At 44.3% G+C, this 23751-nt stretch overlaps 2 protein-coding genes across 9 annotated transcripts in view; one reads left to right on the top strand and one right to left on the bottom strand.

Annotated features, from left to right (window-relative positions):
- COBL (cordon-bleu WH2 repeat protein) overlaps nucleotides 1-23751 on the bottom strand; it is a 240384-nt gene that overhangs the window by 182978 nt on the left and 33655 nt on the right. The window contains exon 1 of one of the 8 annotated variants that reach the window (XM_075125569.1): nucleotides 22764-22782. The exons of the other annotated variants lie outside the window; for them this stretch is intronic. Coding sequence (XP_074981670.1) covers nucleotides 22764-22765 — 2 coding nt within the window. The 5' untranslated portion in view covers nucleotides 22766-22782. Of the gene's footprint in view, nucleotides 1-22763; nucleotides 22783-23751 lie in introns of those variants that run through there. 8 annotated transcript variants of the gene reach the window in all.
- LOC142070852 (uncharacterized) lies at nucleotides 1062-2960 on the top strand. Its single transcript, XM_075124784.1, has 2 exons — nucleotides 1062-1966; nucleotides 2353-2960. The coding sequence occupies exons 1-2, from the start codon at nucleotides 1387-1389 to the stop codon at nucleotides 2892-2894; spliced, it is 1122 nt and encodes a 373-aa protein (XP_074980885.1). The 5' UTR covers nucleotides 1062-1386; the 3' UTR covers nucleotides 2895-2960.

Raw genomic sequence — 23751 nt, 5'->3', positions numbered from 1 at the left:
AACAATAAAGAAATACAAAAGAAAAATTGTAAACATTTGCCTAACCCTCATGATGTAAATGAAGAAATATGCATTTTGCATAGCTCGTTTTTAGTTTCTGCTGCAGGTAGGGTCAAGATACCATTATAAATGGGAGTAACTCTGTACATAATAGAAATATTTATGTAAGAAATAAACTTTGGTGTGATAGCTAGATAACGGAAACGTAAGTCTGACCCTGATCTCATTTTTCTCCTGTGTGAATTAGCAGTCACTACATTGAAATCAATAGACTTACACTCACACAAGTCTATTTTAAGTCTATATAAAATAAGTGTAAGTAAGAGAAAACAGGCCATGGATTTCAATTATACATGTGAGTGATGACAAAATTCTACATCTCTATAAAATATCTTTATTTCTGATGCTACAAAAGGGTGTGCTCACATAAGTTATTTTGTTTGAGAAGATTTGATTTTGGTTTCAGTTTGTGTTGTGATATAATAAATAGATTATATACCCAACTAAAGTTTAATTGATACACAGTTTCTACTTTCGTCAATCTGAAAAACACAGTGCCATGTACCCACAATTTTCCTACTGAAAGATTTCCAGAATAAATATAAAATACGACTTTCTTTGCAATATATAAACAGTGCCTGGGGGGGACTGCATGGATCAAGAGAGTTAACAAGATAAAGGCTTTCATCCCTATATTGCCATTTCAAATTCAGTCCAGATCAGTCATGACCAAAAATTGTTACCATCGGATGGCTGTAATGGTCCTATGTGAAATGAGTTAATGGGCTCAAGTCCAATTTCCAATGGACAAGCACCCAATTCACAAAAGCACAACCACTCTTGCCACTAATTGGCACCATTCTCTGCGGTGGCTAAGGACTGACCGGGCAGAGACTGAACTACCCTCTCACAGAGGTTTCTTCAGGCACTGAATTGTGCTGCGGAGGGGCGATGGTCCAGTGGTTAGGGTGCTAACCTGTGCTACAAGAGACTGAGTTCAATTCACTGCTCAGATAGACTTCCTGTGTTAGCCCTGGTCTACACTAGGACTTTAGGTCGAATTTAGCAGCGTTAAATCGATTTAAACCTGCACCCGTCCACACAATGAAGCCCTTTATTTCGACTTAAAGGGCTCTTAAAATCGATTTCCTTACTCCACCCCTGACAAGTGGATTAGCGCTTAAATCGACGTTGCTGGCTCGAATTTGGGGTACTGTGGACACAATTCGATGGTATTGGCCTCCGGGAGCTATCCCAGAGTGCTCCATTCTGACCGCTCTGGACAGCGCTCTCAACTCAGATGCACTGGCCAGGTAGACAGGAAAAGAACCGCGAACTTTTGAATCTCATTTCCTGTTTGGCCAGCGTGGCAAGCTGCAGGTGACCATGCAGAGCTCATCAGCACAGGTGACCATGATGGAGTCCCAGAATCGCAAAAGAGCTCCAGCATGGACTGAACGGGAGGTACGGGATCTGATCGCTGTTTGGGGAGAGGAATCCGTGCTATCAGAACTCCGTTCCAGTTTTCGAAATGCCAAAACCTTTCTGAAAATCTCCCAGGGCATGAAGGACAGAGGCCATAACAGGGACCCGAAGCAGTGCCGCGTGAAACTGAAGGAGCTGAGGCAAGCCTACCAGAAAACCAGAGAGGCGAACGGCCGCTCCGGGTCAGAGCCCCAAACATGCCGCTTCTATGATGAGCTGCATGCCATTTTAGGGGGTTCAGCCACCACTACCCCAGCCGTGTTGTTTGACTCCTTCAATGGAGATGGAGGCAATACAGAAGTAGGTTTTGGGGACGAAGAAGATGATGATGAGGAGGTTGTAGATAGCTCACAGCAAGCAAGCGGAGAAACCGGTTTTCCCGACAGCCAGGAACTGTTTCTCACCCTAGACCTGGAGCCAGTACCCCCTGAACCCACCCAAGGCTGCCTCCTGGACTCAGCAGGCGGAGAAGGGACCTCTGGTGAGTGTACCTTTTAAAATGCTATACATGGTTTAAAAGCAAGCATGTGAAAGGATTACTTTGCCCTGGCATTTGCGGTTCTGCCTTTGCAAAAGGTTTCTGGGGAGGGCAGCCTTATTTCGTCCTTCATGGTAGGACACTTTACCACTCCAGGCCAGCAACACGTACTGGGGAATCACTGTAGAACAAAGCATTGCAGTGTATGTTTGCTGGCATTCAACCAAAATCCGTTCACGCGGTGGGAGGAGGCAAAATGCGACCTTGTAACGAAAGCACATGTGCTATGTATGTAATGTTAACAGCAAGGTTTACCCTGAAAGAGTGTAGCGACTGTTTTATAAAATGTGTCTTTTTAAATACCGCTGTCCCTTTTTTTTCTCCACCAGCTGCATGTGTTTCAATGATCACAGGATCTTCTCCTTCCCAGAGGCTAGTGAAGCTTAGAAAGAAAAAAAAACGCACTCGCGATGAAATGTTCTCCGAGCTCATGCTGTCCTCCCACACTGACAGAGCACAGACGAATGCGTGGAGGCAAATAATGTCAGAGTGCAGGAAAGCACAAAATGACCGGGAGGAGAGGTGGAGGGCTGAAGAGAGTAAGTGGCGGGCTGAAGAGAGTAAGTGGCGGGCTGAAGAGAGGGCTGAAGCTCAAAGGTGGCGGCAGCGTGATGAGAGGAGGCAGGATTCAATGCTGAGGCTGCTGCAGGACCAAACCAGTATGCTCCAGTGTATGGTTGAGCTGCAGCAAAGGCAGCTGGAGCACAGACTGCCACTGCAGCCCCTCTGTAACCAACCGCCCTCCTCCCCAAGTTCCATAGCCTCCACACCCAGACGCCCAAGAACGCGGTGGGGGGGCCTCCGGCCAACCAGCCACTCCACCACAGAGGATTGCCCAAAAAAAAGAAGGCTGTCATTCAATACATTTTAAAGTTGTAAACTTTTAAAGTGCTGTGCTTAAAGTGCTGTGTGGCATTTTCCTTCCCTCCTCCACCACCCCTCCTGGGATACCGTGGTAGTCATCCCCCTATTTGTGTGATGAATGAATAACGAATGCATGACTGTGAAGCAGCAATGACTTTATTGGCTCTGCAAGCAATGATTAAAGGGAGGAGGGGAGGGTGGTTAGCTTACAGGGAAGTAGAGTGAACCAAGGGGTGGGGGGGTTCATCAAGGAGAAACAAACAGAACTTTCACACCGTAGCCTGGCCAGTCATGAAACTGTTTTTCAAAGCTTCTCTGATGCGTACCGCGCCCTCCTGTGCTCTTCTAACCGCCCTGGTGTCTGGCTGCGCGATTTGCCTCAACCTCCCACCCCGCCATAAACGTCTCCCCCTTACTCTCACAGATATTGTGGAGCACACAGCAAGCAGTAATAACAGTGGGAATATTGGTTTCGCTGAGGTCTAAGCGAGTCAGTAAACTGCGCCAGCGCGCCTTTAAACGTCCAAATGCACATTCTACCACCATTCTGCACTTGCTCAGCCTGTAGTTGAACAGCTCCTGACCACTGTCCAGGCTGCCTGTGTACGGCTTCATGAGCCATGGCATTAAGGGGTAGGCTGGGTCCCCAAGGATACATATAGGCATTTCAACATCCCCAACAGTTATTTTCTGGTCTGGGAATAAAGTCCCTTCCTGCAGCTTTTGAAACAGACCAGAGTTCCTGAAGATGCGAGCATCATGCACCTTTCCCGGCCATCCCACGTTGATGTTGGTGAAACGTCCCTTGTGATCCACCAGAGCTTGCAGCACTATCGAAAAGTACCCCTTGCGGTTTATGTACTCGGCGGCTTGGTGCTCCGGTGCCAAGATAGGGATATGGGTTCCATCTATAGCCCCACCACAGTTAGGGAATCCCATTGCAGCAAAGCCATCCACTATGACCTGCACATTTCCCAGGGTCACTACCCTTGATATCAGCAGATCTTTGATTGCGTGGGCTACTTGCATCACAGCAGCCCCCACAGTAGATTTGCCCACTCCAAATTGATTCCCAACTGACCGGTAGCTGTCTGGCGTTGCAAGCTTCCACAGGGCTATCGCCACTCGCTTCTCAACTGTGAGGGCTGCTCTCATCTTGGTATTCATGCGCTTCAGGGCAGGGGAAAGCAAGTCACAAAGTTCCATGAAAGTGCCCTTACGCATGCGAAAGTTTCGTAGCCACTGGGAATTGTCCCAGACCTGCAACACTATGCGGTCCCACCAGTCTGTGCTTGTTTCCCGAGCCCAGAATCGGCGTTCCACAGCATGAACCTGCCCCATTAGCACCATGATGCATGCATTGTCAGGGCCCATGCTTTCAGAGAAATCTGTGTCCATGTCCTGATCACTCACGGGACCGCGCTGACGTCGCCTCCTCGCCCGGTATCGCGTTGCCATGTTCTGGTGCTGCATATACTGCTGAATAATGCGTGTGGTGGTTAATGTGCTCCTAATTGCCAAAGTGAGCTGAGCGGGCTCCATGCTTGCCTTGGTATGGCGTCCGCACAGAAAAAAGGCGCGGAACGATTGTCTGCCGTTGCTCTGACGGAGGGAGGGGCGACTGACGACACAGCTTACAGGGTTGGCTTCAGGGAGCTAAAATCAACAAAGGGGGTGCCTGTACATCAAGGAGTATTTCAGGCAGGACTGCACGGAGGGTTCCAATAAGAAATGGTGCACCTAAGTTATCGTTGTTATTGGAACAAGGAGGTTAGCCTGGCCTCTGATTGATACATGGCTAGATTTACCTCGCTGCACCTTCTCTGTGAGTGACTGCAGTGTGACCTAGAGGAATGAGTCCCCTAGACAGGGGAGGAGGCAAATGAGTACAAAACAAATCTGGTCTATTTCTTGTTTTGACCCACTCCATCTATCTTTTACATCTTTGGCTGGCAGCAGACGGTGCAGAAGGACTGCATGCCATCCACATCTCATGGCTGCTCGGCAGAAGATGGTACAGTACGACTGCTAGCCATCCCCATCTCTTGCCTGCCTGGCAGAAGATGGTGCAATACGACTGCTAGCAATCCTCATCTCTTGCCTGCCTGGCAGAAGATGGTACAGTACGACTGCTAGCAGTCCGTATCGCCTGCCCGCTCACCATAAGACGGTTCAATAGGACTGACTGCAGGACTAAAGAGAATGACCTGGTCAAGTCACTCCAAATTTAGTCCCTGCGCCCATGTCTGCCCAGGCGCTCCTGATCGACCTCACAGAGGCGACCAGGAGCACCTCAGACATGACGATGACGGCTACCAGTCGTACTGTACCGTCTGCTGCCACAAGGCAAGGGGTTGCTGCTACTGTGTAGCAATGCCGTACCGCGTCTGCCAGCACCCAGGAGACATAGGGTGACGGTTACCTGAGCGGGCTCCATGCTTGCCATGGTATGGCGTCTGCACAGGTAACTCAGGAAAAAAGGCGCGAAATGATTGTCTGCCCTTGCTCTCACGGGGGGAGGGAGGGAACGGGGGGCTGACGATATGTACCCAGAACCACCCGCGACAATGTTTTAGCCCCATCAGGCATTGGGATCTCAACCCAGAATTCCAATGGGCAGCGGAGACTGCGGGAACTGTGGGATAGCTACCCACAGTGCAACGCTCCGTAAGTCGACGCTTGCCTCGGTACTGTGGAAGCGCTCCGCCGAGTTAATGCACTTAATGCACTTAGAGCATTTTCTGTGGGGACACACACACTCGAATGTATAAAACCGATTTCTAAAAAAACGACTTCTATAAATTCGACCTTATTCCGTAGTGTAGACATACCCTAAGTCACTTAGGCCAAATCCTCAAAGGTATTTGAGGAGCTGGGCCTTAATCAACCTGTGCCTCACTTCTCCACCTGCTAAACGGGGATACAAGAAACTTCTCTACCTCACAGGAGTGTTGTGAGCCTAAATACATTGACAATTGTGAGCCTCCAAAACAAACACTGTGTTAAAATATCAGCTCCTCACAAGGATAAGCCATCAGCAATAATACTACAAAGAGACAGATTCTGATCCTTTTACTAAGCACTTCACCAAAAAAAATGGGGTTACTTGTGAAACAAGGTACTTCTCAACATGAGTAAGGGTATCAGAATCTGTCCCAATGCCAGAGTTCTTGTTCTCACAGACACAGGCACAAGGCACTATCCCTACTTTCTTTCTGACAAATTTGATCTTGCGAGCCAGCAGAGGGTTGTGATGGATCAGAATTCAGTTTGAGTCAGAGAGTGAGATTCTTGTCCATTTTAAATCTTTATACACTTGTAAGCATGGGGACACTTGAGATAATCTAATTCTATTTGTCTTTTTAAATGACTACTATTAACCCCGGTGGCTTTTGAATATTTTTAGGACTTTAAAAATATTAGATTTCACCTATTGTTTTGGTTTTAAAAAATAAAAGGATTATTAAGTCATTCACTTATATCACACGGACACAAAGATTTGTTAGCACTAAGAAGTATTTTTCATGAAAGCACAATCCAAAGAGATTTGCATCCATGGTCTTTTAAATGAATTTATATCAACACCTTCTTTGGTAAAGCAAAACCATGAACTTTAATATATATATTAACCACCAGGGGGAGCCTCTACAACCTTTAGAACAGTGGTTCTCAACCTTTCCAAACTACTGTACCCCTTTCAGGAGTCTGATTTGTCTTGCGTACCCCACGTTTCACCTCACTTAAAAACTACTTGCTTACAAAAATCAGACATAAAAATACAAAAAAGTGTCACAGCACACTATTGCTGAGAAATTCCTTACTTTCTCATTTTTACCATATAATTATAAAATAAATTTGATTGGAATATAAATATTGTACTTACATTTCAGTGTGATACTTGAGCCTGTTTTTCACTTCTGAGCTTTATCTGAAGCCTGAGCCCCAGGCAGCAGCGCTGAAGCATATAACTTAGCTTTGCGGGACCCCCTATGGCATGGAACCACAGGCATTTGCCCTACTTGCCACATCCTAATGTCAGCCCTGCACTTGCGCCCCCCCACCCCGTGACCCCCCCCTGCCCCCGTTGGGGGCTGCAACCCCCAGGTTGAGAAACACTGATCTAGATGAGCCGAGTACCCCCTAGAAGACCTGTGAGTGCTCCCAGGTATACACTGATTGAGAACCACTGCTCTAGAAAAGAACAAAAACATAACAAAAACAAATTTAGTTTAAGGGCTACAGCATTGAAACCATGTAGATTCCCTATCTCATCCTAAGCTTTGTGAGCATTCAAAACTTGATTATATTTTGTTTCCCCTACCAAAGAGGGCTAGTGAAATATTTTAGTTAGACACAGCATGATTAAGGCTGATAAAACTTAAGTGATTAAAACTTAAAGGGGTCTCCTCTCACCTTCATATAGCGGTGTAACTTGCATAGATGCTTAGGGAAGTTACTTGCTTGGATCAAAGGGAGTAAGGGCACTTTAGTTATCTATCTCATACAGAGGCAAAAGCAGGCATACTTAATTTTTGTAACCAAACACCACCCCAAAGGCTTTAAACTGGAATTAATTTGCAAACTGGATACAATTAATTTAGGCTTGAATAAAGACTGGGAGTGGATGGGTCATTACACAAAGTAAAACCATTTCCCCATGTTTATTCCTCCCCACCCCACACTGTTCCTCAGACGTTCTTGTCAACTGCTGGAAATGGCCCACCTTGATTATCACTACAAAAGGTTTCCTCCTCCCCTCCCCCCCCGCTCTCCTGCTGGATCACTCATTACAGTGTGTATGGTAACACCCATTGTTTCATGTTCTCTACTTATATAAATCTCCCCACTGTATTTTCCACAGTATGCATCCAATGAAGTGAGCAGTAGCTCACAAAAGCTTATGCTCATATAAATTTGTTAGTCTCTAAGGTGCCACAAGTACTCCTTTTCTTTTTAATGTAGTAGTGTTTCCAGAGTCTCACACTACTTGCTCTACTAGCATTGGACACTCAAACTATTACAAGTATCCAACATCAAAGCACTTGGAATCTTTCGCAGTCGTAATGCACTGGGGCTGAAACAAGGAGTAGAAAGAATGGGGGTGAGAGGTGAGTTACAAGGCAGAACTGGAATAGGGAAAGGGGCAGAAGAGAAGGTAAGAGACTACAAGGAAGGAGAGGAAAAAACAAACAGAAGACACACAAGAAAAAGAAGGGGCAGAGAGATGTGTGACCTGCCATAAGCCGAATCTCTTGTCAGTTACAGAAAAGAAATTTTGCATACAGAACAGACCTTTCAAGTACTGGGAAGCAGCAGGATTGAGGGAGGGAAAATTCTGACCCAAGCTGTAGAAATATAGTCAAATGTGAATCTTACTTTAAAATGTTGACCCTCACCCCTATTTTTTTTTAAATTATGGGGGGGGGCATTGTCTCACATTAGCACATTTCTGAAATGAACTATGAAATGAAGAGAGGAAGAATCCAAATACATCATAATACTTTGAGGAGTCCCTTGTTAATGACAGCAAAGACCCCAAGGGAAGCAAGTAAATCAGTATTACTCCCATTTTACACATAGGGAAACTGAGCCTCAGGGAGGAGGCAGTTATATGGCAAGGCCACACTAAGTCTGTCACAGAGCTGTCTTCTTTGCTCCCAGACTTTTGCACAAGCCACAAGATTTTGCTGCTTCCCTCTTGTAGCAGAATCAGCAGTAGGAACTTTTTGAACATTATCCAGCAAAAGCAGGGCATCACATTCACTGATGCAATACAGCTGGTGTCTCATATCTCAAAATGCTGCTTAATTGATTTTGAACTTTTTTTTTTTTTTAAACGGAAGTGACACTCTATCCAGACTTAACTGAATGATGCTAAAATGCCGTGTTTTAAAGCTGAAAAGAATCTGCAGAGACCTGCAAGAGACCCACTGTATCTCCTTCTTTTAGTAATCTGCTGAAAGCTACCCTTCAGTATCACAAGTAAGTCATTGTGTGCAAGAAAAGACCACTATCTGTACTACTGCTGTACACAAATTAACTATTCTGCAGTATCCAATACTGGAGCGGAAAATCCTCACTACCAATGTAGTGTGATTATGTATTATGGGGAATGCCCATTTAGTGCTACAGATGGTAAGAAAAATGACTATAGTGAAAAAACCAACCCCCCATCATATTTGCTTTCTGACTATCCAGTAGTGTTCACATTTAAAAGAAAAAGAAAGCTAGCTAGCTACTGGTATACTGTGTCTATTTATTCTATATATAGATACAGTTGGAAGATTAATTTATAGGTCACCATGCAAAATTAATGTATTTCAAAGATTGTTAATGATCACACAACAGGGGATCTGCATAAATCCCAGTGTCATGAAACAGAAGGCACATCTGCACTGAAGAATATATATTTTGAGGCAGAACTAGACATAGAATGTCTGTGTTCCTGCACCAATCTTTTTATCAAGTTATTGGTCTTGGACAAGAGATCCTACGAATAGATCTTCTTGAAGAGCTATCCCAAGGCTTCACCTTAATGACAGGTGGTCAGATGCCCTCAATGAAGGCTGGGGTAAGCATTCCAGCAAGTTTCCTGAAGTGTCTCTCTTCCTACCATCACTGCTTTTGTTGCGGTGGATTAAGTCTAAGCTGTTTTATTTCTTCTAGGCACTGGCATATCTTGGAGATGCCAGAGGCTGCATTGGTGAAGAAGATGGTTGACACTGAAGACCCATGGTGTTTCCAGATCTCTCCAGTTGAAGTCATATACGTGTTAAAGAAGAGTGACAATAATGAACTCTGAAGGCCTTCACATAGCAAGGCGGACACATGCTCATCGTGATTGCCTGTGTACGAGGTCAGACTGAACCCAGGATAGTGCTGTTCCACCCATTCCCTCAGCAGAAGCTTTGAGCTAAAATATCAAAGGCGCTGAAAGATGGAGCAGTAGAAGCATGGAGATTTGACCTTTGTCCATGGCTAGAAATAAGTTTTGAACAGATTGCTGCAATGGTGTGATCCAGTTCATTTGGTGCACTTTAATATGGGATGTGTTTATTTCAAGTCATTACTAACATGTTATCTGTGGCTGCAGTAACATTAAAAGATCCTTATCCAGAAACTACAGTACTTGCTTTAAGAGGAAATAAAAATGTAGTCTGCAACAACAACAGCCAGGCCAAGTGGTTCTTTTTCAGGTGCCCAGACAGTGAACACAGGGGGGTGGGAAATGCGCAGAGACCATTCCCACCTTGCATATCCCATGCAACTGCACAGTAACTTGCACCAATACAATAATTTACAGAATCCCGGCGAAACAGATTGACCTACAAATTGCACCCCCATTAAAATGTTTCTGATTTCAGGTCATTGTGCATATACCCCAAAAGAGCCAATGACCCTCTCCTACAGGCATGAGAACCTCAAGACTGTCAGGATGATCTCTTCCCAGCTGGGAGTTCCTCACTCCTTTCCATCAACAGACTGGCCCGAGACCAAATCCAGAGCTGGCAACCACTTCAAAATATGTTTATCGAGCGTTAACCTCATTTAGCCATGATCTTCACCATAATGCACATCTCTTCTATCTTTTGCTGCCAAAATATGACATCAGGAAGGATGGAGGACAGTTCATTTCTCAGCAGCTACCACAAATACCCTAAATATATATATTTTCCTTTCTGAATCTCTGAGAAGGAGATGGTCTGACCTAGAATATAATGAAAGGGCATTTGAGTCAAATTTTGTATCCAATGTTTTTTCTTACTTGGTTTGTTTATCTTCTTCCAAAAGAAAAAGTCAACATCGGGCAATCTGATTGGGCAACCTTACTATACTGCAGAATCATCAGTATAGACTGGACAACAAATTGTCCCTTCTGGTTTTGTGGCAAAGTTTGAAAAGTATCTGGTGGTAACTTTCTATATGGATTTTCCTCTTACCAGTAGAAACCATGACAGATATCAGCCTCTCCAGAGTCCATGGCTTCAGTCACCCTGTTCAGATGCTTACCCCATGTTTTTTAAATCAAATACAGATCCTTCTGGATCTTCAAGGCATAGTTTACATAATGGGTAAATTTTCCAAAGGGGCACCCTCCATTTGCAGACATAAATGGGGCTTGCATTTTTGCATCTGCAACAGAGCTGTGAGCACAAATCAGCATGCTTCTACTTCTACCCATCTGCTTGCCATGCAAATTATATAGTCAAGGGTGCGAGTGTTCAAACTTCAGACCACAACTGAAATGCATGTGCAAAAGTATAAGTGCAAGTTGTGTCCACAAGAAAACAGGCCAGGCCCCAGCCCTTCTGAAAATTTACTACATAGTGTCATACATTTATCATCAGTAGGCTCTCATAAAAACTTAAGGGAAAAAATTCCCCCTCCCAGATGACTTCAATAGGGTGAGAACCCCTTTCACCTTAAAAACTCACATACCCAAGCCTGAAACCTCTCTTCCCCTTCCTACACCAAGCTCAGAGCCCAGCAGGATCTGGAACCTCTAACCAACTCCCCTCCCCCAAGCTCCAAATCCTTCTTTGCTCTAAGATAATTCCCCCAAGGCTTATAACTCATCCCCATCCCCCAAACTCTAGGTTCAGAAATCCTTCCTCCAGGCCAGAACCTTTCTCCTGCCCACTTCAGCAAGTCCCCAGCTCCCACCTTTGTCCCCCAGATTCTTGACATTAACTCCAGTTCAGAAACCCTTCCTCTTCCTTCCATTATCTGAAAGCCCACCTGCCCAACTCAACCTGCCAGCTCGCAAATCCTCTACCTGTTGCTGGGTCAATAGAAGCAGGAGCAGAGGCAGCCGGGATAGACTGTGGCTGCAGGCAGCATTCCCCTTCCTTTTGGGAAGCTAAATTGAACTAGTCCAATTGTATTGCAGGCAGTGGGCTGGAGAATCTCTGCCCTCACCAGGAACCTCCTAGGGGCAGAAAGTGGTACTGTACATTGCAACTCAGCAGCAACACCATACACACTACACAGTGACTAGTATAGGCTGAGGCTTGGCCACCCCACAAGACTCTAGTGACCAGCTGCCTCTGATGCAATACCCTTCACTGCATCACAGAAAAGAAAAATGGAGAAAGCTTAGTAGAGCCCGTCCCCAGGCCGGTACAGAAATGTTCCTCCCAATGCTTTAGTACTTTTAAATATCACAAGCACAGGAACTTACCCCACTTCTCTTACGGCTGTCAGTGAGACAGTGGCAGCGGAGGGTGTTTAGCAGCTCACAGAAACCACTCAGCATCCCTCAATCCTTCAGCCTCTCTGCTGAGGCTGGTACCAAGGGCGTCAGTTATGTGATCTTTTGCAACGTGGAGATCTGTCCACTTTGAAATGACCTGAGTCTACCAAATATATTTTATAGGCTATCAACCATCATACATGAACACAGTAAGATAACTACTGATCTAAGTTGGAGATACAAATGTAAACTTTGATATGAAAGTCTTCATATTTCCCTACTGATTCCCTGAATGATTCCATCCCGCTGAAATACTCTCAGCACAGCATATGGATGTGTTGAAAGCTTACTAGTCAAGATGCCTGGAGCCTGATTTGGCCACCCTTTCTTGTGTTGAGTAGTCCCACTGAAGCGGATGTGGCTGCTCAGATACATACTGCTCCACGTGAGTTATGGAGGTAGTACAAAGCCCTTAACTAGGATCTGTCGTGCGTTTTGAGAACCTGCTCTAACTGTGTCCAAGTGTTAAGAGTAGGACTCAATGTCTTGAACGTCAAGGTTCTTTGGCCAAGGTTCAGGTTAAGTATTGCAGACCCTACACCTCCTTGGCCAAAGGAATTGGATGACATTTATTCTCTTCTTCAAACCAGGGTGGCAGAGCTAAAAATAGAAATATGTTTTATTATGAATTTTTAGGTTTTGTGTTGTTACAAGCAAGCTGTTTTTACAGTCCAAATCTATTAATTCATGTTTGTCAACACAGTAGCAGTTTCAATACATTGATATTAAAACAAAAAAAAAAAAGTGGCTAAACAAGCTAGGATTTTATACAGAATTCCTGAAGTTATTTAAAACAATACAGTGTTGTATCAACCAGGCAAGGTACTAACAAGCTTCAACGGGACTTTATTTTCAAAGTGGAAACCTCTTTACCAAGCTGCTGCTGCACCCTCTGTATCTTTCTCCCAGCCTCTCAACTCTTCCCCCCTCCTTCCTGTCCTTTCAGACTCCCAACAGCCAGTGCTCCCACTTCTAATAATTACAAGCAACATCTAAACGCCACACATAGTCATTCTGAAGCACCTCAAGGGTTAAATCAGTATTCCTAACTGGAAACTCTACTAGAATAAACCAGCACTGTAAAACGCTCAGACCCTCTACTCCTGAGCAACCAGGATTAAATCCAGGTTACCACCACTCAAACAGGGGGGGTTATGGAAAATGGGGGAGGGGAAGTCAGTTATGCAAAGAAGGCATTTTTTAAAAAAAAAAACCTTCTCTCTCTGCAGCCAGTGGAGCACAGAAATCTATGCTGATCATAATATAGGAATGCACCAATGCCTTATCCTCACAAACCTAATGGAAAACAGCATCTTGGAAACATTCCCATTTCCACCTTTTTCTTCAGAGATCCTCTATACACCAAGTGAAACACTTGGCCCAATTTTGCTTAACCTTACTTTTAGCTGTTCCTCCTTGGATAGCCATGTGGCATTGACTAAGTCAGTTCACCTCAGTTTTCCCACCTGTAAACTAAGATAGCAATACTCACCCTGCTTTGCAAAATGCTTTGAGATCTATAGATAATTAAAAAACCAACATATTTGTCACATGCTTGCCTGAGCACATGAGCCAGTGGGCATCTTACAAAGCTAGCTCACCTTAATTTACAGCAGTAAATTGATATTCAACTCAACAGAGCTACCTGGAGTTGAGAGTCCATAAAACAAAACAGTCCTTTGCAAGTGCAACCAAAAAGATGCAGACCGGGATAGGCCCCATGACCAGGTGAGATTTGTTGGATTATCACACAGGAGCTCTTTCCTCCCATCTCAGCTTCACCCAGACCTACATCCTGGAAGAAGCAGCCAGCATTTTTAATCTTGCCTTCTGGGTCCTGATTGGCTTCTGTCTGCTCCCAGCCCCTTTAGCCGCTGGAGAACCACTTCTGATGGGTTTCACCAGCATCTGATCCTGGGTGGCCTCTCTGAGCAGCACTTACAGGTCTAAAAATTCACTGTTCTTTTTATCCAAAGGTCACCTTATTTGGGAGGGGTGCATCAAGGTAGTAGGGGCTCCACCATGGAGGTAACAAATGCCTGGTATACCCTGTCACAGTATTATTATTATACAGCATTATATATTCCTGTCACTTTTCTATATCATGCTATATTTTAAGTTATATATGGTACACACAAGCATGTGCCATATGTCTAGAGAATCTGGCCTAAACTGCTCCGAATAGCAGAAGCTTAACTGAAAGGCTGAAGCATAACCTAATGCCCCCTTATTTCATGCTGGCGAGGCAATGAAAGAACACCGATTTCCTTAGCATGACTGGAGCTCTGCTTTGTTTTTCTTGATCCTAGATTTATATTCATAGTTGATCTTCAATGAATCTTTGGTTGCTAAACAACAGCCCCTCTGTCTGCAGTTAGTGAGGATATGGAAGAGAAACTGCCAGAAGGAATCGTCTAACGGAGCTAAGGCTGAATTTACACAGTCTGCAGCATTCTGTGTTCAAATTGCCTTTTTTCTGGGCAGCTTTAATAGAATCCTGAAGTCAGAGCAATGTAAGATCCAAGGTAGCTCGACAAGTATGTGATTTCTTGTGAAGTGTGTTCACACCCTCCTCTCTCAAAAGTTGATTTATGTATTGCAGCACCTGTGTTGTCTTAGAAACACTTTGGCCAAGAATAACTCAACACACAGTAGCAGACTCTTTTTTACACCTGACTGTGGGACACAGAGTGGCGTGTCACGTAGCTGACTTGTTTTGAGTCAGTATGTAAGGCCCTATTTTAAAGGGTCAAAACAGAAACTTTAGGAGGGTGTGACACAGTAAAAACCCTTCTCAGCAAAAATTATGCAAGGAGGCAGAGTAGTCTAATGGACAGGGGAAAAGCCTGACACACAAGGCGAGTCCTGAGGTTTCAAATCACCCTGTTACCTTTACTTTCCACATCCTCAGTCATTTAAATGTAACATGGAGGAGAAAGTGGGAGCTCTGTGAAAAAAGAAATGCAGCATCAGGCTGGATCCAGGCTCAAAAGTGTGTTGCAAATGACAACCTGTTTTGGAGAGAGGAGTAAATTGTTGCCATACCGGCAGCAGGGATCACACTCAGGAGCTTAGGTAGCGAGCTGATGGCTGCAGGAACTTCCACAAATATTTTCTTGCCATGCCTCTTGATTGTTCAAGTGCTTCAGGCTCCCCATTTCAAGAATGACAGCAAGTGCCTCCTGTCAACCCATAACCAGTTTAAAGCCTCCCTTATGTTTTATCTGTTCTGGGGGTTTATTTTAATCTTGAGCTCTCTGCATTTGTGCAGATTTCATAAACATTACAATTTTGTCTTTTTAAAGCACTGTCTGCTTTCCAGTAGCGGGATCCATTTACTGCAAAAATCTTTGCTCATTTGTTATATAAGTACAATGTATGGTTGGGGCCTCTGGGCACTATTAAAATACACAGAGTAAATAAAGAACCAAATAAATATTTAATGTGGCAAATTCAACTTTGGTGTAAGCAGACACACTCCTATTAACTGGTGGAGGATGTCGCTGCTTACTGCAGGAATGAACTTGGTCCATTATTGCCATGTCTTTGAATGTATCCCTTGCAAACAACGACCTGATACTGCACTGAGAACTATGTGGTCAAACCCCTGCATCCATGTGGAGCCCCCATTGGTTAATGGGGTTCCATTCAGGTACCAGGATCTGACTCTGCTATTCTCAGTATGGGATTGGCATCCAAATATACAAAGTAACACCTATTGTAAGCCACCAGCAAAAGTCACTTGCCTTTAAGACATGAAATCTGACTCCAATTCCCACCTCAGCGTCTGTACACAACTCTGGTAGTGCATACAGTCTTACAGGAATAACGAGGGGACAGGGGACAATTTGCTGAATGCAGGAGCAGCACAGGGCTGAAATAAGTAGCCCTATGTTGTATCCAATAATGCCTGTCTCAAGAGATCAAAGATCATGAATCAGACCCCCAAAATAATAATTGCTCCAAAAATCAAGAGAATTTTTTAAAAGTATTGTATTGTGGGGTTTTGGGTTTTTTGGTCTGTCTTTTGATTTTTGAACTCCCCCTGCACCACGCCCCCCCCTTGCCCCCACCTCACATCTGCTCCTCCAGGTATTCTTCACCTCTCTCCCCCAGATTGGGGGGGGGGGGGGAGGGTGGGGGAGGCTGCAGCAGAGTCCCCTCTCCCCCTTCAAGGCTGGGGGGCAGCTTCATGGGCTCTCCATCCGCCACCCCGTCTTTTCCCAGGCTAAGTGTTGGGACAGGAAGAGGGAGCTCTTTGCTCTCCCCCCACAGTCCCCATGAGAATGGAGGGGTGTGGAGAGATTCTGCTGGCTTTCAGAAGGACTGAATTTTGCCAGGGGGCTGGAGTGTCTTCTCTCATTGTGAGATGAACTCCAGCTCCCTCTGAAATCCCATACTCATGAAAAAAATGGCAAGAGATGGCAATACTGTGCACCTCCTCACAGGGCCAAGTACAGGGCAGTGCTGAAGGCGGAGCTAGGTGCAAGAGGGGGAGCAGCCACAGGGTATGTCTACACTGCAATTAAAACCCTGTGGCTGGCCTGTGTCCGCTGAATTGGGCTCACAGGACTTGGTCTAAGGGGCTCTTTAATTGTGATATATACATTCGGGCTCAGGGTGGATGGTCCCAGAGCTCGGGCTGCAGCCTGAGCCTGAATGTCTCCAGCACAATTAAACAGACCTGCAGCCTGAGCCCAGCGAGTCTGAGTCAGCTGCCATAGGCCAGCTGTGGGTTTTTAACTGCAGTGTAGACATACCCATAGTGCTCAGCATGATGGGGATTCTTGGCCGGGGGGGGGGGGCGGGGGAGGTACAGCTCACAGGTTACTATAAATTAAATTAGAGTTTTCCTGGGAGAAGCTCTGATTTACACCCGGGGCCATTTCAGCTCCTGCAGCAGCCCAGAATCCGGAGAGCACAAAGGTGGTGTCAAGCCCCCTTTGCTACCCTTCTTTATAAACTATGCCTTCTGTGTAGCATCTCTCAGGAAGCACAGCACAGAATCGATCCCACAGTCTTTAATTAAACTGCAAACAAAAGCAAATGGCAACTTAAGACAGGGAGTTTGTTGTTGGAGGTAGTCCTTTTGTGTATATTATATAGTGGTTAATGGCAGAAAACTGTCTGAAACATGAGATAATGCTTTGTAAGATGACAATTATACTCTTCCTCACATACTTACGATTACATATGTGCACAAAGTAAAGCCTAGCAGAGAATGAACCATGCTTGTCTGGATCAGGGGTTTTCAACTTTTTTCTTTCTGAGGCCCACCCCAACAGGCTATAAAACTCCATGGCCCACCTGTGCCATAACAACTGTTTTTCTGCATATAAAAGCCAGGCCTGGCATTAGGGGGTAGCAAGCAGGGCTACTGTCTGGGGCCTACATTGCTCAGGCTTCTGCTTCAGCCCCGGGTGGCAGGCCTCAGGGCCCCAGGCGGTCAGGCTGCAACTTTCTACCCTGGGCCCCAGCAAGTCTAATGCTGGCCCCATTTGGCGGACCCCCTGAAACTTGCTCATAGCCCCCCCGGGGGCCCCAGACCCCTGGTTGAGAACCACTGGTCTGGATGATATGGCAGCTATATATACATATATAGCAACTGGATTTCTGTTACTTCCAGTTTAGAAACTGGGATCAGGGAAGCAAATAGCAACACAGTTAAATGGCACACCCTTTTCATCAGTAATAAAAAATGTGAAAATTTCTGCTCTCTGTTATACATGAAGAAACCACACTGAACTTGTATGCATACAAATGAATTCGGATCTAAACTTTTTAATCCTCCCATTTATATTTTCGCACTGACAAAATGATTAAATAACCAATCTACTGTAGATCTATTTTAGGATTTATTTGTATACATTGAATTAAACTGCCCGACTTCAGGCACAAACTGAATAAAAAGATTGTGTTGTGCTGGTAAATATAAACAGAAAAAAGGTTTCAGAGTAGCAGCCGTGTTAGTCTGTATTCGCAAAAGAAAAGGAGTACTTGTGGCACCTTAGAGACTAACCAGTTTATTTGAGCATAAACTTTCGTGACCTACAGCTCACTTCATCAGATGCATGCAGTGGAAAAATATAGTGAGGAGGTTTATATACACACATGAAAAAAATCTGTGTTACCATACACACTGTAAGGAGAGTGATCACTTAAGATGAGCTCTTACCAGCAGGAGAGCCGGGGGGGGGAAGGGAACCTTTTGTAGTGATAATCAAGGTGGTCCATTTCCAACAGTTAACAGGGGGAAGGAATAGTTTTACTTTGTGTAATGACCCATCCACTCCCAGTCTCTATTCAAGCCTAAGTTAATTGTATCGAGTTTGCAAATTAATTCCAATGCAGCAGTCTCTATTGTAAAGTAAATCTAAAGTAAAACTATTTCCCCATGTTTACTCCCCTCCCCCCACTGTTCCTCAGACGTTCCTGTTAACTGCTGGAAATGGCCCACCTTGATTATCACTACAAAAGGTTTTCCTCCCCACCCCCTGCCCCGCTCTCCTGCTGGTAATAGCTCATCTTAAGTGATCACCCTCCTTACAGTGTGTATAACACCCATTTTTTCATGTTCTGTGTGCATATAAGCCTCCTCACTGTATTTTCCACTGCATATATCTGATGAAGTGAGCTGTAGCTCACAAAAGCTTATGCTCAAATAAATTTGTTAGTCTCTAAGGTGCCACAAGTACTCTTTTTCTTTGATCAGAAAACAGTTAATCACAGATCCCACACATGACACTAAAGTTGCTAGGACTTTTCCAATAAGCATTTATAAGCCAGGTTTAATTGTTTATCGGGGAATTTGAAGTTCCCATCAAGTGTGGCTTTTAAAGGCCTAATTTTGCAAGCACTGAGCAATCTTAACTAGTATTGAAGACAATGGCAGCTGAGGGCATTTGCCAGGCTGTACAATCGAGCCATAAAACATTCCATTGCTCCCCATAATCTCCAAAGCAGAGTTCTGCTATGAGAAATGCATAACATTTTCATTTATATTAATAACATAACATTTATTTAAACAGCTATGTAAAATATATATAAAAGTTGGAAGATCACAATAAGGTTTGAATTAAAGATTCATATCATTGAACAACCTGATGACTATGTCACATACATTGGGGTAGTGCCATCAACTTTAATGGAAATACCACTGGTTTACAGTGGTGTAAGTGAGAGAAGAATGAAACTTTTGTCTATATGCACACAATGGGCAACATTCTGCCTGCAAGTCAATGGGGCTGATCCTGTGCTGTGATTGCACTTAATAGCTCATCCATCATGTTTTTTCCCCCACCAAAGGCTGTGAAAACAGGAAGTTCTAAGAAATCATATGTCCTAATATAGACACATCTTGGTCTGATTATGAAGCTCTTTGAATTGCTCCATCTGAATAAAATTCTTCATATGAGAAGACAGTTGTAACCATTAAAAGTGTGAAAGCAGGAACTGCACGGGAGATTTTGAGGTGATATTACCTGGAAACCGATTTGATCATGATGGAAATTCACAACATGTGAGATCATAAGAATACACTGCATAGCACAAGCCAAGGGATCATGCCTCTTATTTTTATATTTTACATTAAACATTCCAAGTAAAAATACAGACATTTGTTCCTCCTAGAATCATCCAATACTTAAAAAATAACTACACCCACATCACTGGTGCAGGATCCGTCTCATTAATAATCACTACTACATTAATACTATACTGGAATAATCATTGGAGGTGTTGAAAGCAGAGGAAGAGGAGACTCCAGCAGCACTGCAGAGGCCGATTTTGTTTTGCACAGTGTACAGAAATGTGTAAGAAAGACACAGTCAAAACAAGAATATATATAGGAGTGACACTGAACTAATACAATAGTTAAACTGTAGGACAGTGTTCAGGAATACCCCCAAAATGCTGGAACAGTCAGTATCAGCCTGAGGTACCTGCTGCACAAGTGACAACTGCTCAGGTTGAAATTGTTGGAGGAGAGTCTTCATTTAACAACACAGTGGCTTAAAAAAACCTGATGTGTTTTACTTCTGAATCAGGGTAACTTACTTAAATAAGCATTCATGTCCATTATTCCTGCTTCTCCACCCCACCTGCTTCAGAGTGTCTATGTGCAGCATGTTAGCCATGCTGCAGAAACCCTTCACTTCTCAGTCTGAATATTAGATCGAGGCATATTACCCTGCTACTGTATTTTTCCAGTTAAGGTGCATTAAAATCATATGTGGAGAGAAAGAGAGATTCCCCTCAGAGAATCACCTCAACCATACTCCAGCCATGACTTTAAAACTCACTCTCACTAACTCAAGCCTTGTTTACATTATGAAGTTTTGTCGGCAAAAGCTGCCTTTTGCTGACAAAACAGAGGAGGCGTACACACTACTACAAAGCTACTTTTGGCGGCAAAACTCTGATGTTTTGCTGACAAAACAAAACCACCTCAACGAGAGGCATAAAGCTTTTTGCGGCAAAGTTAAAGTGACATATGTGCCCCCCCCTTCAAATCTCCGGAAAGTATCTGACAGCTGATTGTGCTGCTCCTTTTGGGGAACAAAGAACAAATCACTAACGTGGAATGCTCCTGTTCTGCCCTGCGCTAGGAACACAGGGGTAGGCAGACTGCCGCTGCAGGGAGCAGAGGTGAGGGGGGTACTGCTGTGCTGCTTTGACATTCCTCAACATGGAGCGCTCAGAGAGCTGCTTAGGATGCCACTCCTGGCAGCTGAAGAGGCTGTGGGAGAACTCGGAGGGAATCACAGAACCACAGGCAGAGCAGATTGCTTTGGGAGAGACTGCTGTGCCGAGCAGAGCCTGGGGATGATGTGGGAAGGTTTTTCCCTCCCCTCAGGATAGGTCACTCAGCCTGCTCTCTCCCCCGCACCAGAGATACCACTGTCCTCTCCCCCCACCCACTCCCGGGGGAATTCTGCACCACTGCACAATGCAGAATTTTGCAGAAATTAACATTATGCACACAGAATGTCCTTTCCCCCACAGAAATGGACTGCAGTGCTGCTAGCTGCCACTAGGGGCCACTGGACCTGGCAGAGCCCAGCTCACACATAGAAGACACTGCTGGGGGGGAGAGAGCGAGAGGGTTCCTGGCCGCTGCAATTCCCTGCACGCCATGAAGGAAGGAACTGGTGGCACGCAAGAAACTTTGTGCAAGCCGGGGACCCAGCATCAGGCTGTTTCTCCCTCTGGATCCCTGGGCAATGGGGGGCCCTGCACGTGGGCTCTGGGGTAGAGAGGGTGCAGGTATTTGGGCCGGGGGGGTCCCCCGTGGCTGAGCTCTGGGGGAAGTGTGAGTATCTGGGCTAGCGGGGCCCCTGTGGTTGGGCTCTGGGTGGGGAGGGGTTGTGGGTGTCTGGCCCCCCCAGCTAGGCTCTGGAGAGGGGGCAGAGAAACAGGAACTGGGTTGTCATAGGGGTTTCTTTAACACTTTACTCCTGGAGGAACTTGTGTGTGTCTGTATTTTTACAGATATACTTGCTTACAGGTATTTTGAAATAAATTACCAAAATAATTTAAACTGGCGAGATTATGTAGTGTTATTTTGACAAATAACATTTGCAGAATTTTAAAAATATTGTGTGCAGAATGCCCCCAGGGGTACCCCACACACTTCAGTTGAAAAAGGGGCTGACAATCTACTAGGATGCCCCTGGAAAGAAGGGATTGAGAAACCTACATCATGTTACGCTGTACCTACCCCATGAGGCATTCACAAACTCTTCCCAAAGCACCCTGCAGCCAGTTGCACACTGGGATAGCTACCACAGTGCACTGCTCTCTGTGTGAATGCAAGAGCTGTTAGTGTGGATGCACTATGCCACCACAAAGAGCTAGTGTGGACATGCAACAGCAGTTTAATTAAAGTGCTTTAATTAAAGCGGCATAAGTTTTGTCGACAAAACTTTGTAGTGTAGACAAGGCCTGACAGCGTAACTCATTATCCCCATTTTACAAAGATTGGATTAGAACTAAGTAACATGTATATGTAAGTAATCGGGTAGCATTTTGCACCTGTTCATGATGAAGGAGATCTAAATTTCACCCATATATTTAATGTTTATTTAAAAAACAAAGCAAAATATAAACCTCAACCAAAACTTTTCTCTGACTTGGATGTTGGTTGTTTTTTCCCTGCAGGATCCCTTTGCCCTTGACCTCAGTTTTCCTCTTAGGATGGAGGTAAGAGAACCAAGTCTGGCTGCCCAGGTGATCAGCAGAATCATTTTTCATTTCTCTGCAGGGTTGTAGGATCTGACACACTATTACAAATATGCATTTCTGTAGTGACTTTTTTGGTATTCTAAATGCATACTATTATGTTGTATCATGAAGAGACTATGGAATAGTGATGATATACAATTACAGTGGCTGATATTAAAAAGTCAGCATTTATCCACCATTATCACCTATGTTCATCTTAGGCCTCATGCAGCTGTGCTCCATTCTGATAAAACGGCTCAATGGATAAACCAAAACACACAAATATAAACATCCCCTCCCAACAACTGAGTGATGCTGAAACCCACTGTGTGCATCCTCTTTAGTTTCAACATAAGAGGGACGAGGTGACTTTCAAGCCAATTAATGCTCAGATATACTCACATGTAAGTGTGGTTTCCATGCTAATTAAAGGCTGCACAAATATTCCTTCTTGCCCTCATGTCAGAGTCTGGAGTAATGTATTAAGACAGAGGATGTTTTTTCAGGGCTATAGTCAACTACTGTTGCCTGTGTTGAAGTGAACTAAAGACAGTGAGAGCTTTGTGCTAAAACAGGGGAGTAAAACGTGACCTAAATATCCTAGGGAACTTTGCGTTAGCCAATGAATAACATTTAGAAAGAGGTTTTCTCCAGTTAATTAAAAAAAAAAAAAGAATATTTAGAGAGATTAAAATTCCATCAAGCCAGCACTCCTCTGCTGGCTCTTTTACTTACTTATTTTTCTTTTCATATTTCCTTGCCTTATTCTTGATGCTTCTAGAACTGGGCATGCACATTACACATTATCGTGATTACACATCAATGGGGGCCTGATCCTGCTTCATTGCTGTGAATTTTGCCAACCTCAGTGGGTGCAGGATCAGAACCTAGTTGAGGTATGATAACCTACAGCATCTAAGCAAAGGCTGTTATTTTATTTGAACTTTAATGGCTAAATGCTACCCTTATATAAGTGCACATATAACTCCCACTGACTGCAGAATTTAACCCTTTTGTTACATTTAAAAATATATATGTGTTAATAGATACTTGCTATCTATCATCATCAAAACTCTCTTTTTTTTATTTCCCAAACAAAACAATATTGACTTAGAGTTAAGGTGCCTGAAGCAATTACTATAACCCTGATGCAAAATACATAACTGCAGCATTAACATTTAAAACCCATGCATTAGAAAGACTGGAAGTGACAAGCCAAAATGAGCTCCTACTCTGAAAATTGGCACTTGCTTATCAAACAGATCTATTCCCCTCTGTGTTCAGAATTGTCTTTACTGACTCCAGTGACAAAAATAAATGTTTACGGCTTTTCATTCCTGGTGCACAGACTTAAGTGGCTGTTTTGGCCGCCTGCACAGGGGTGAACTTC

The sequence above is a fragment of the Caretta caretta genome, chromosome 2 (assembly GCF_965140235.1).
Source record: "Caretta caretta isolate rCarCar2 chromosome 2, rCarCar1.hap1, whole genome shotgun sequence".
NCBI lineage: Eukaryota > Metazoa > Chordata > Testudines > Cheloniidae > Caretta > Caretta caretta.
This window is presented reverse-complemented; position numbering and strand designations above follow the sequence as displayed.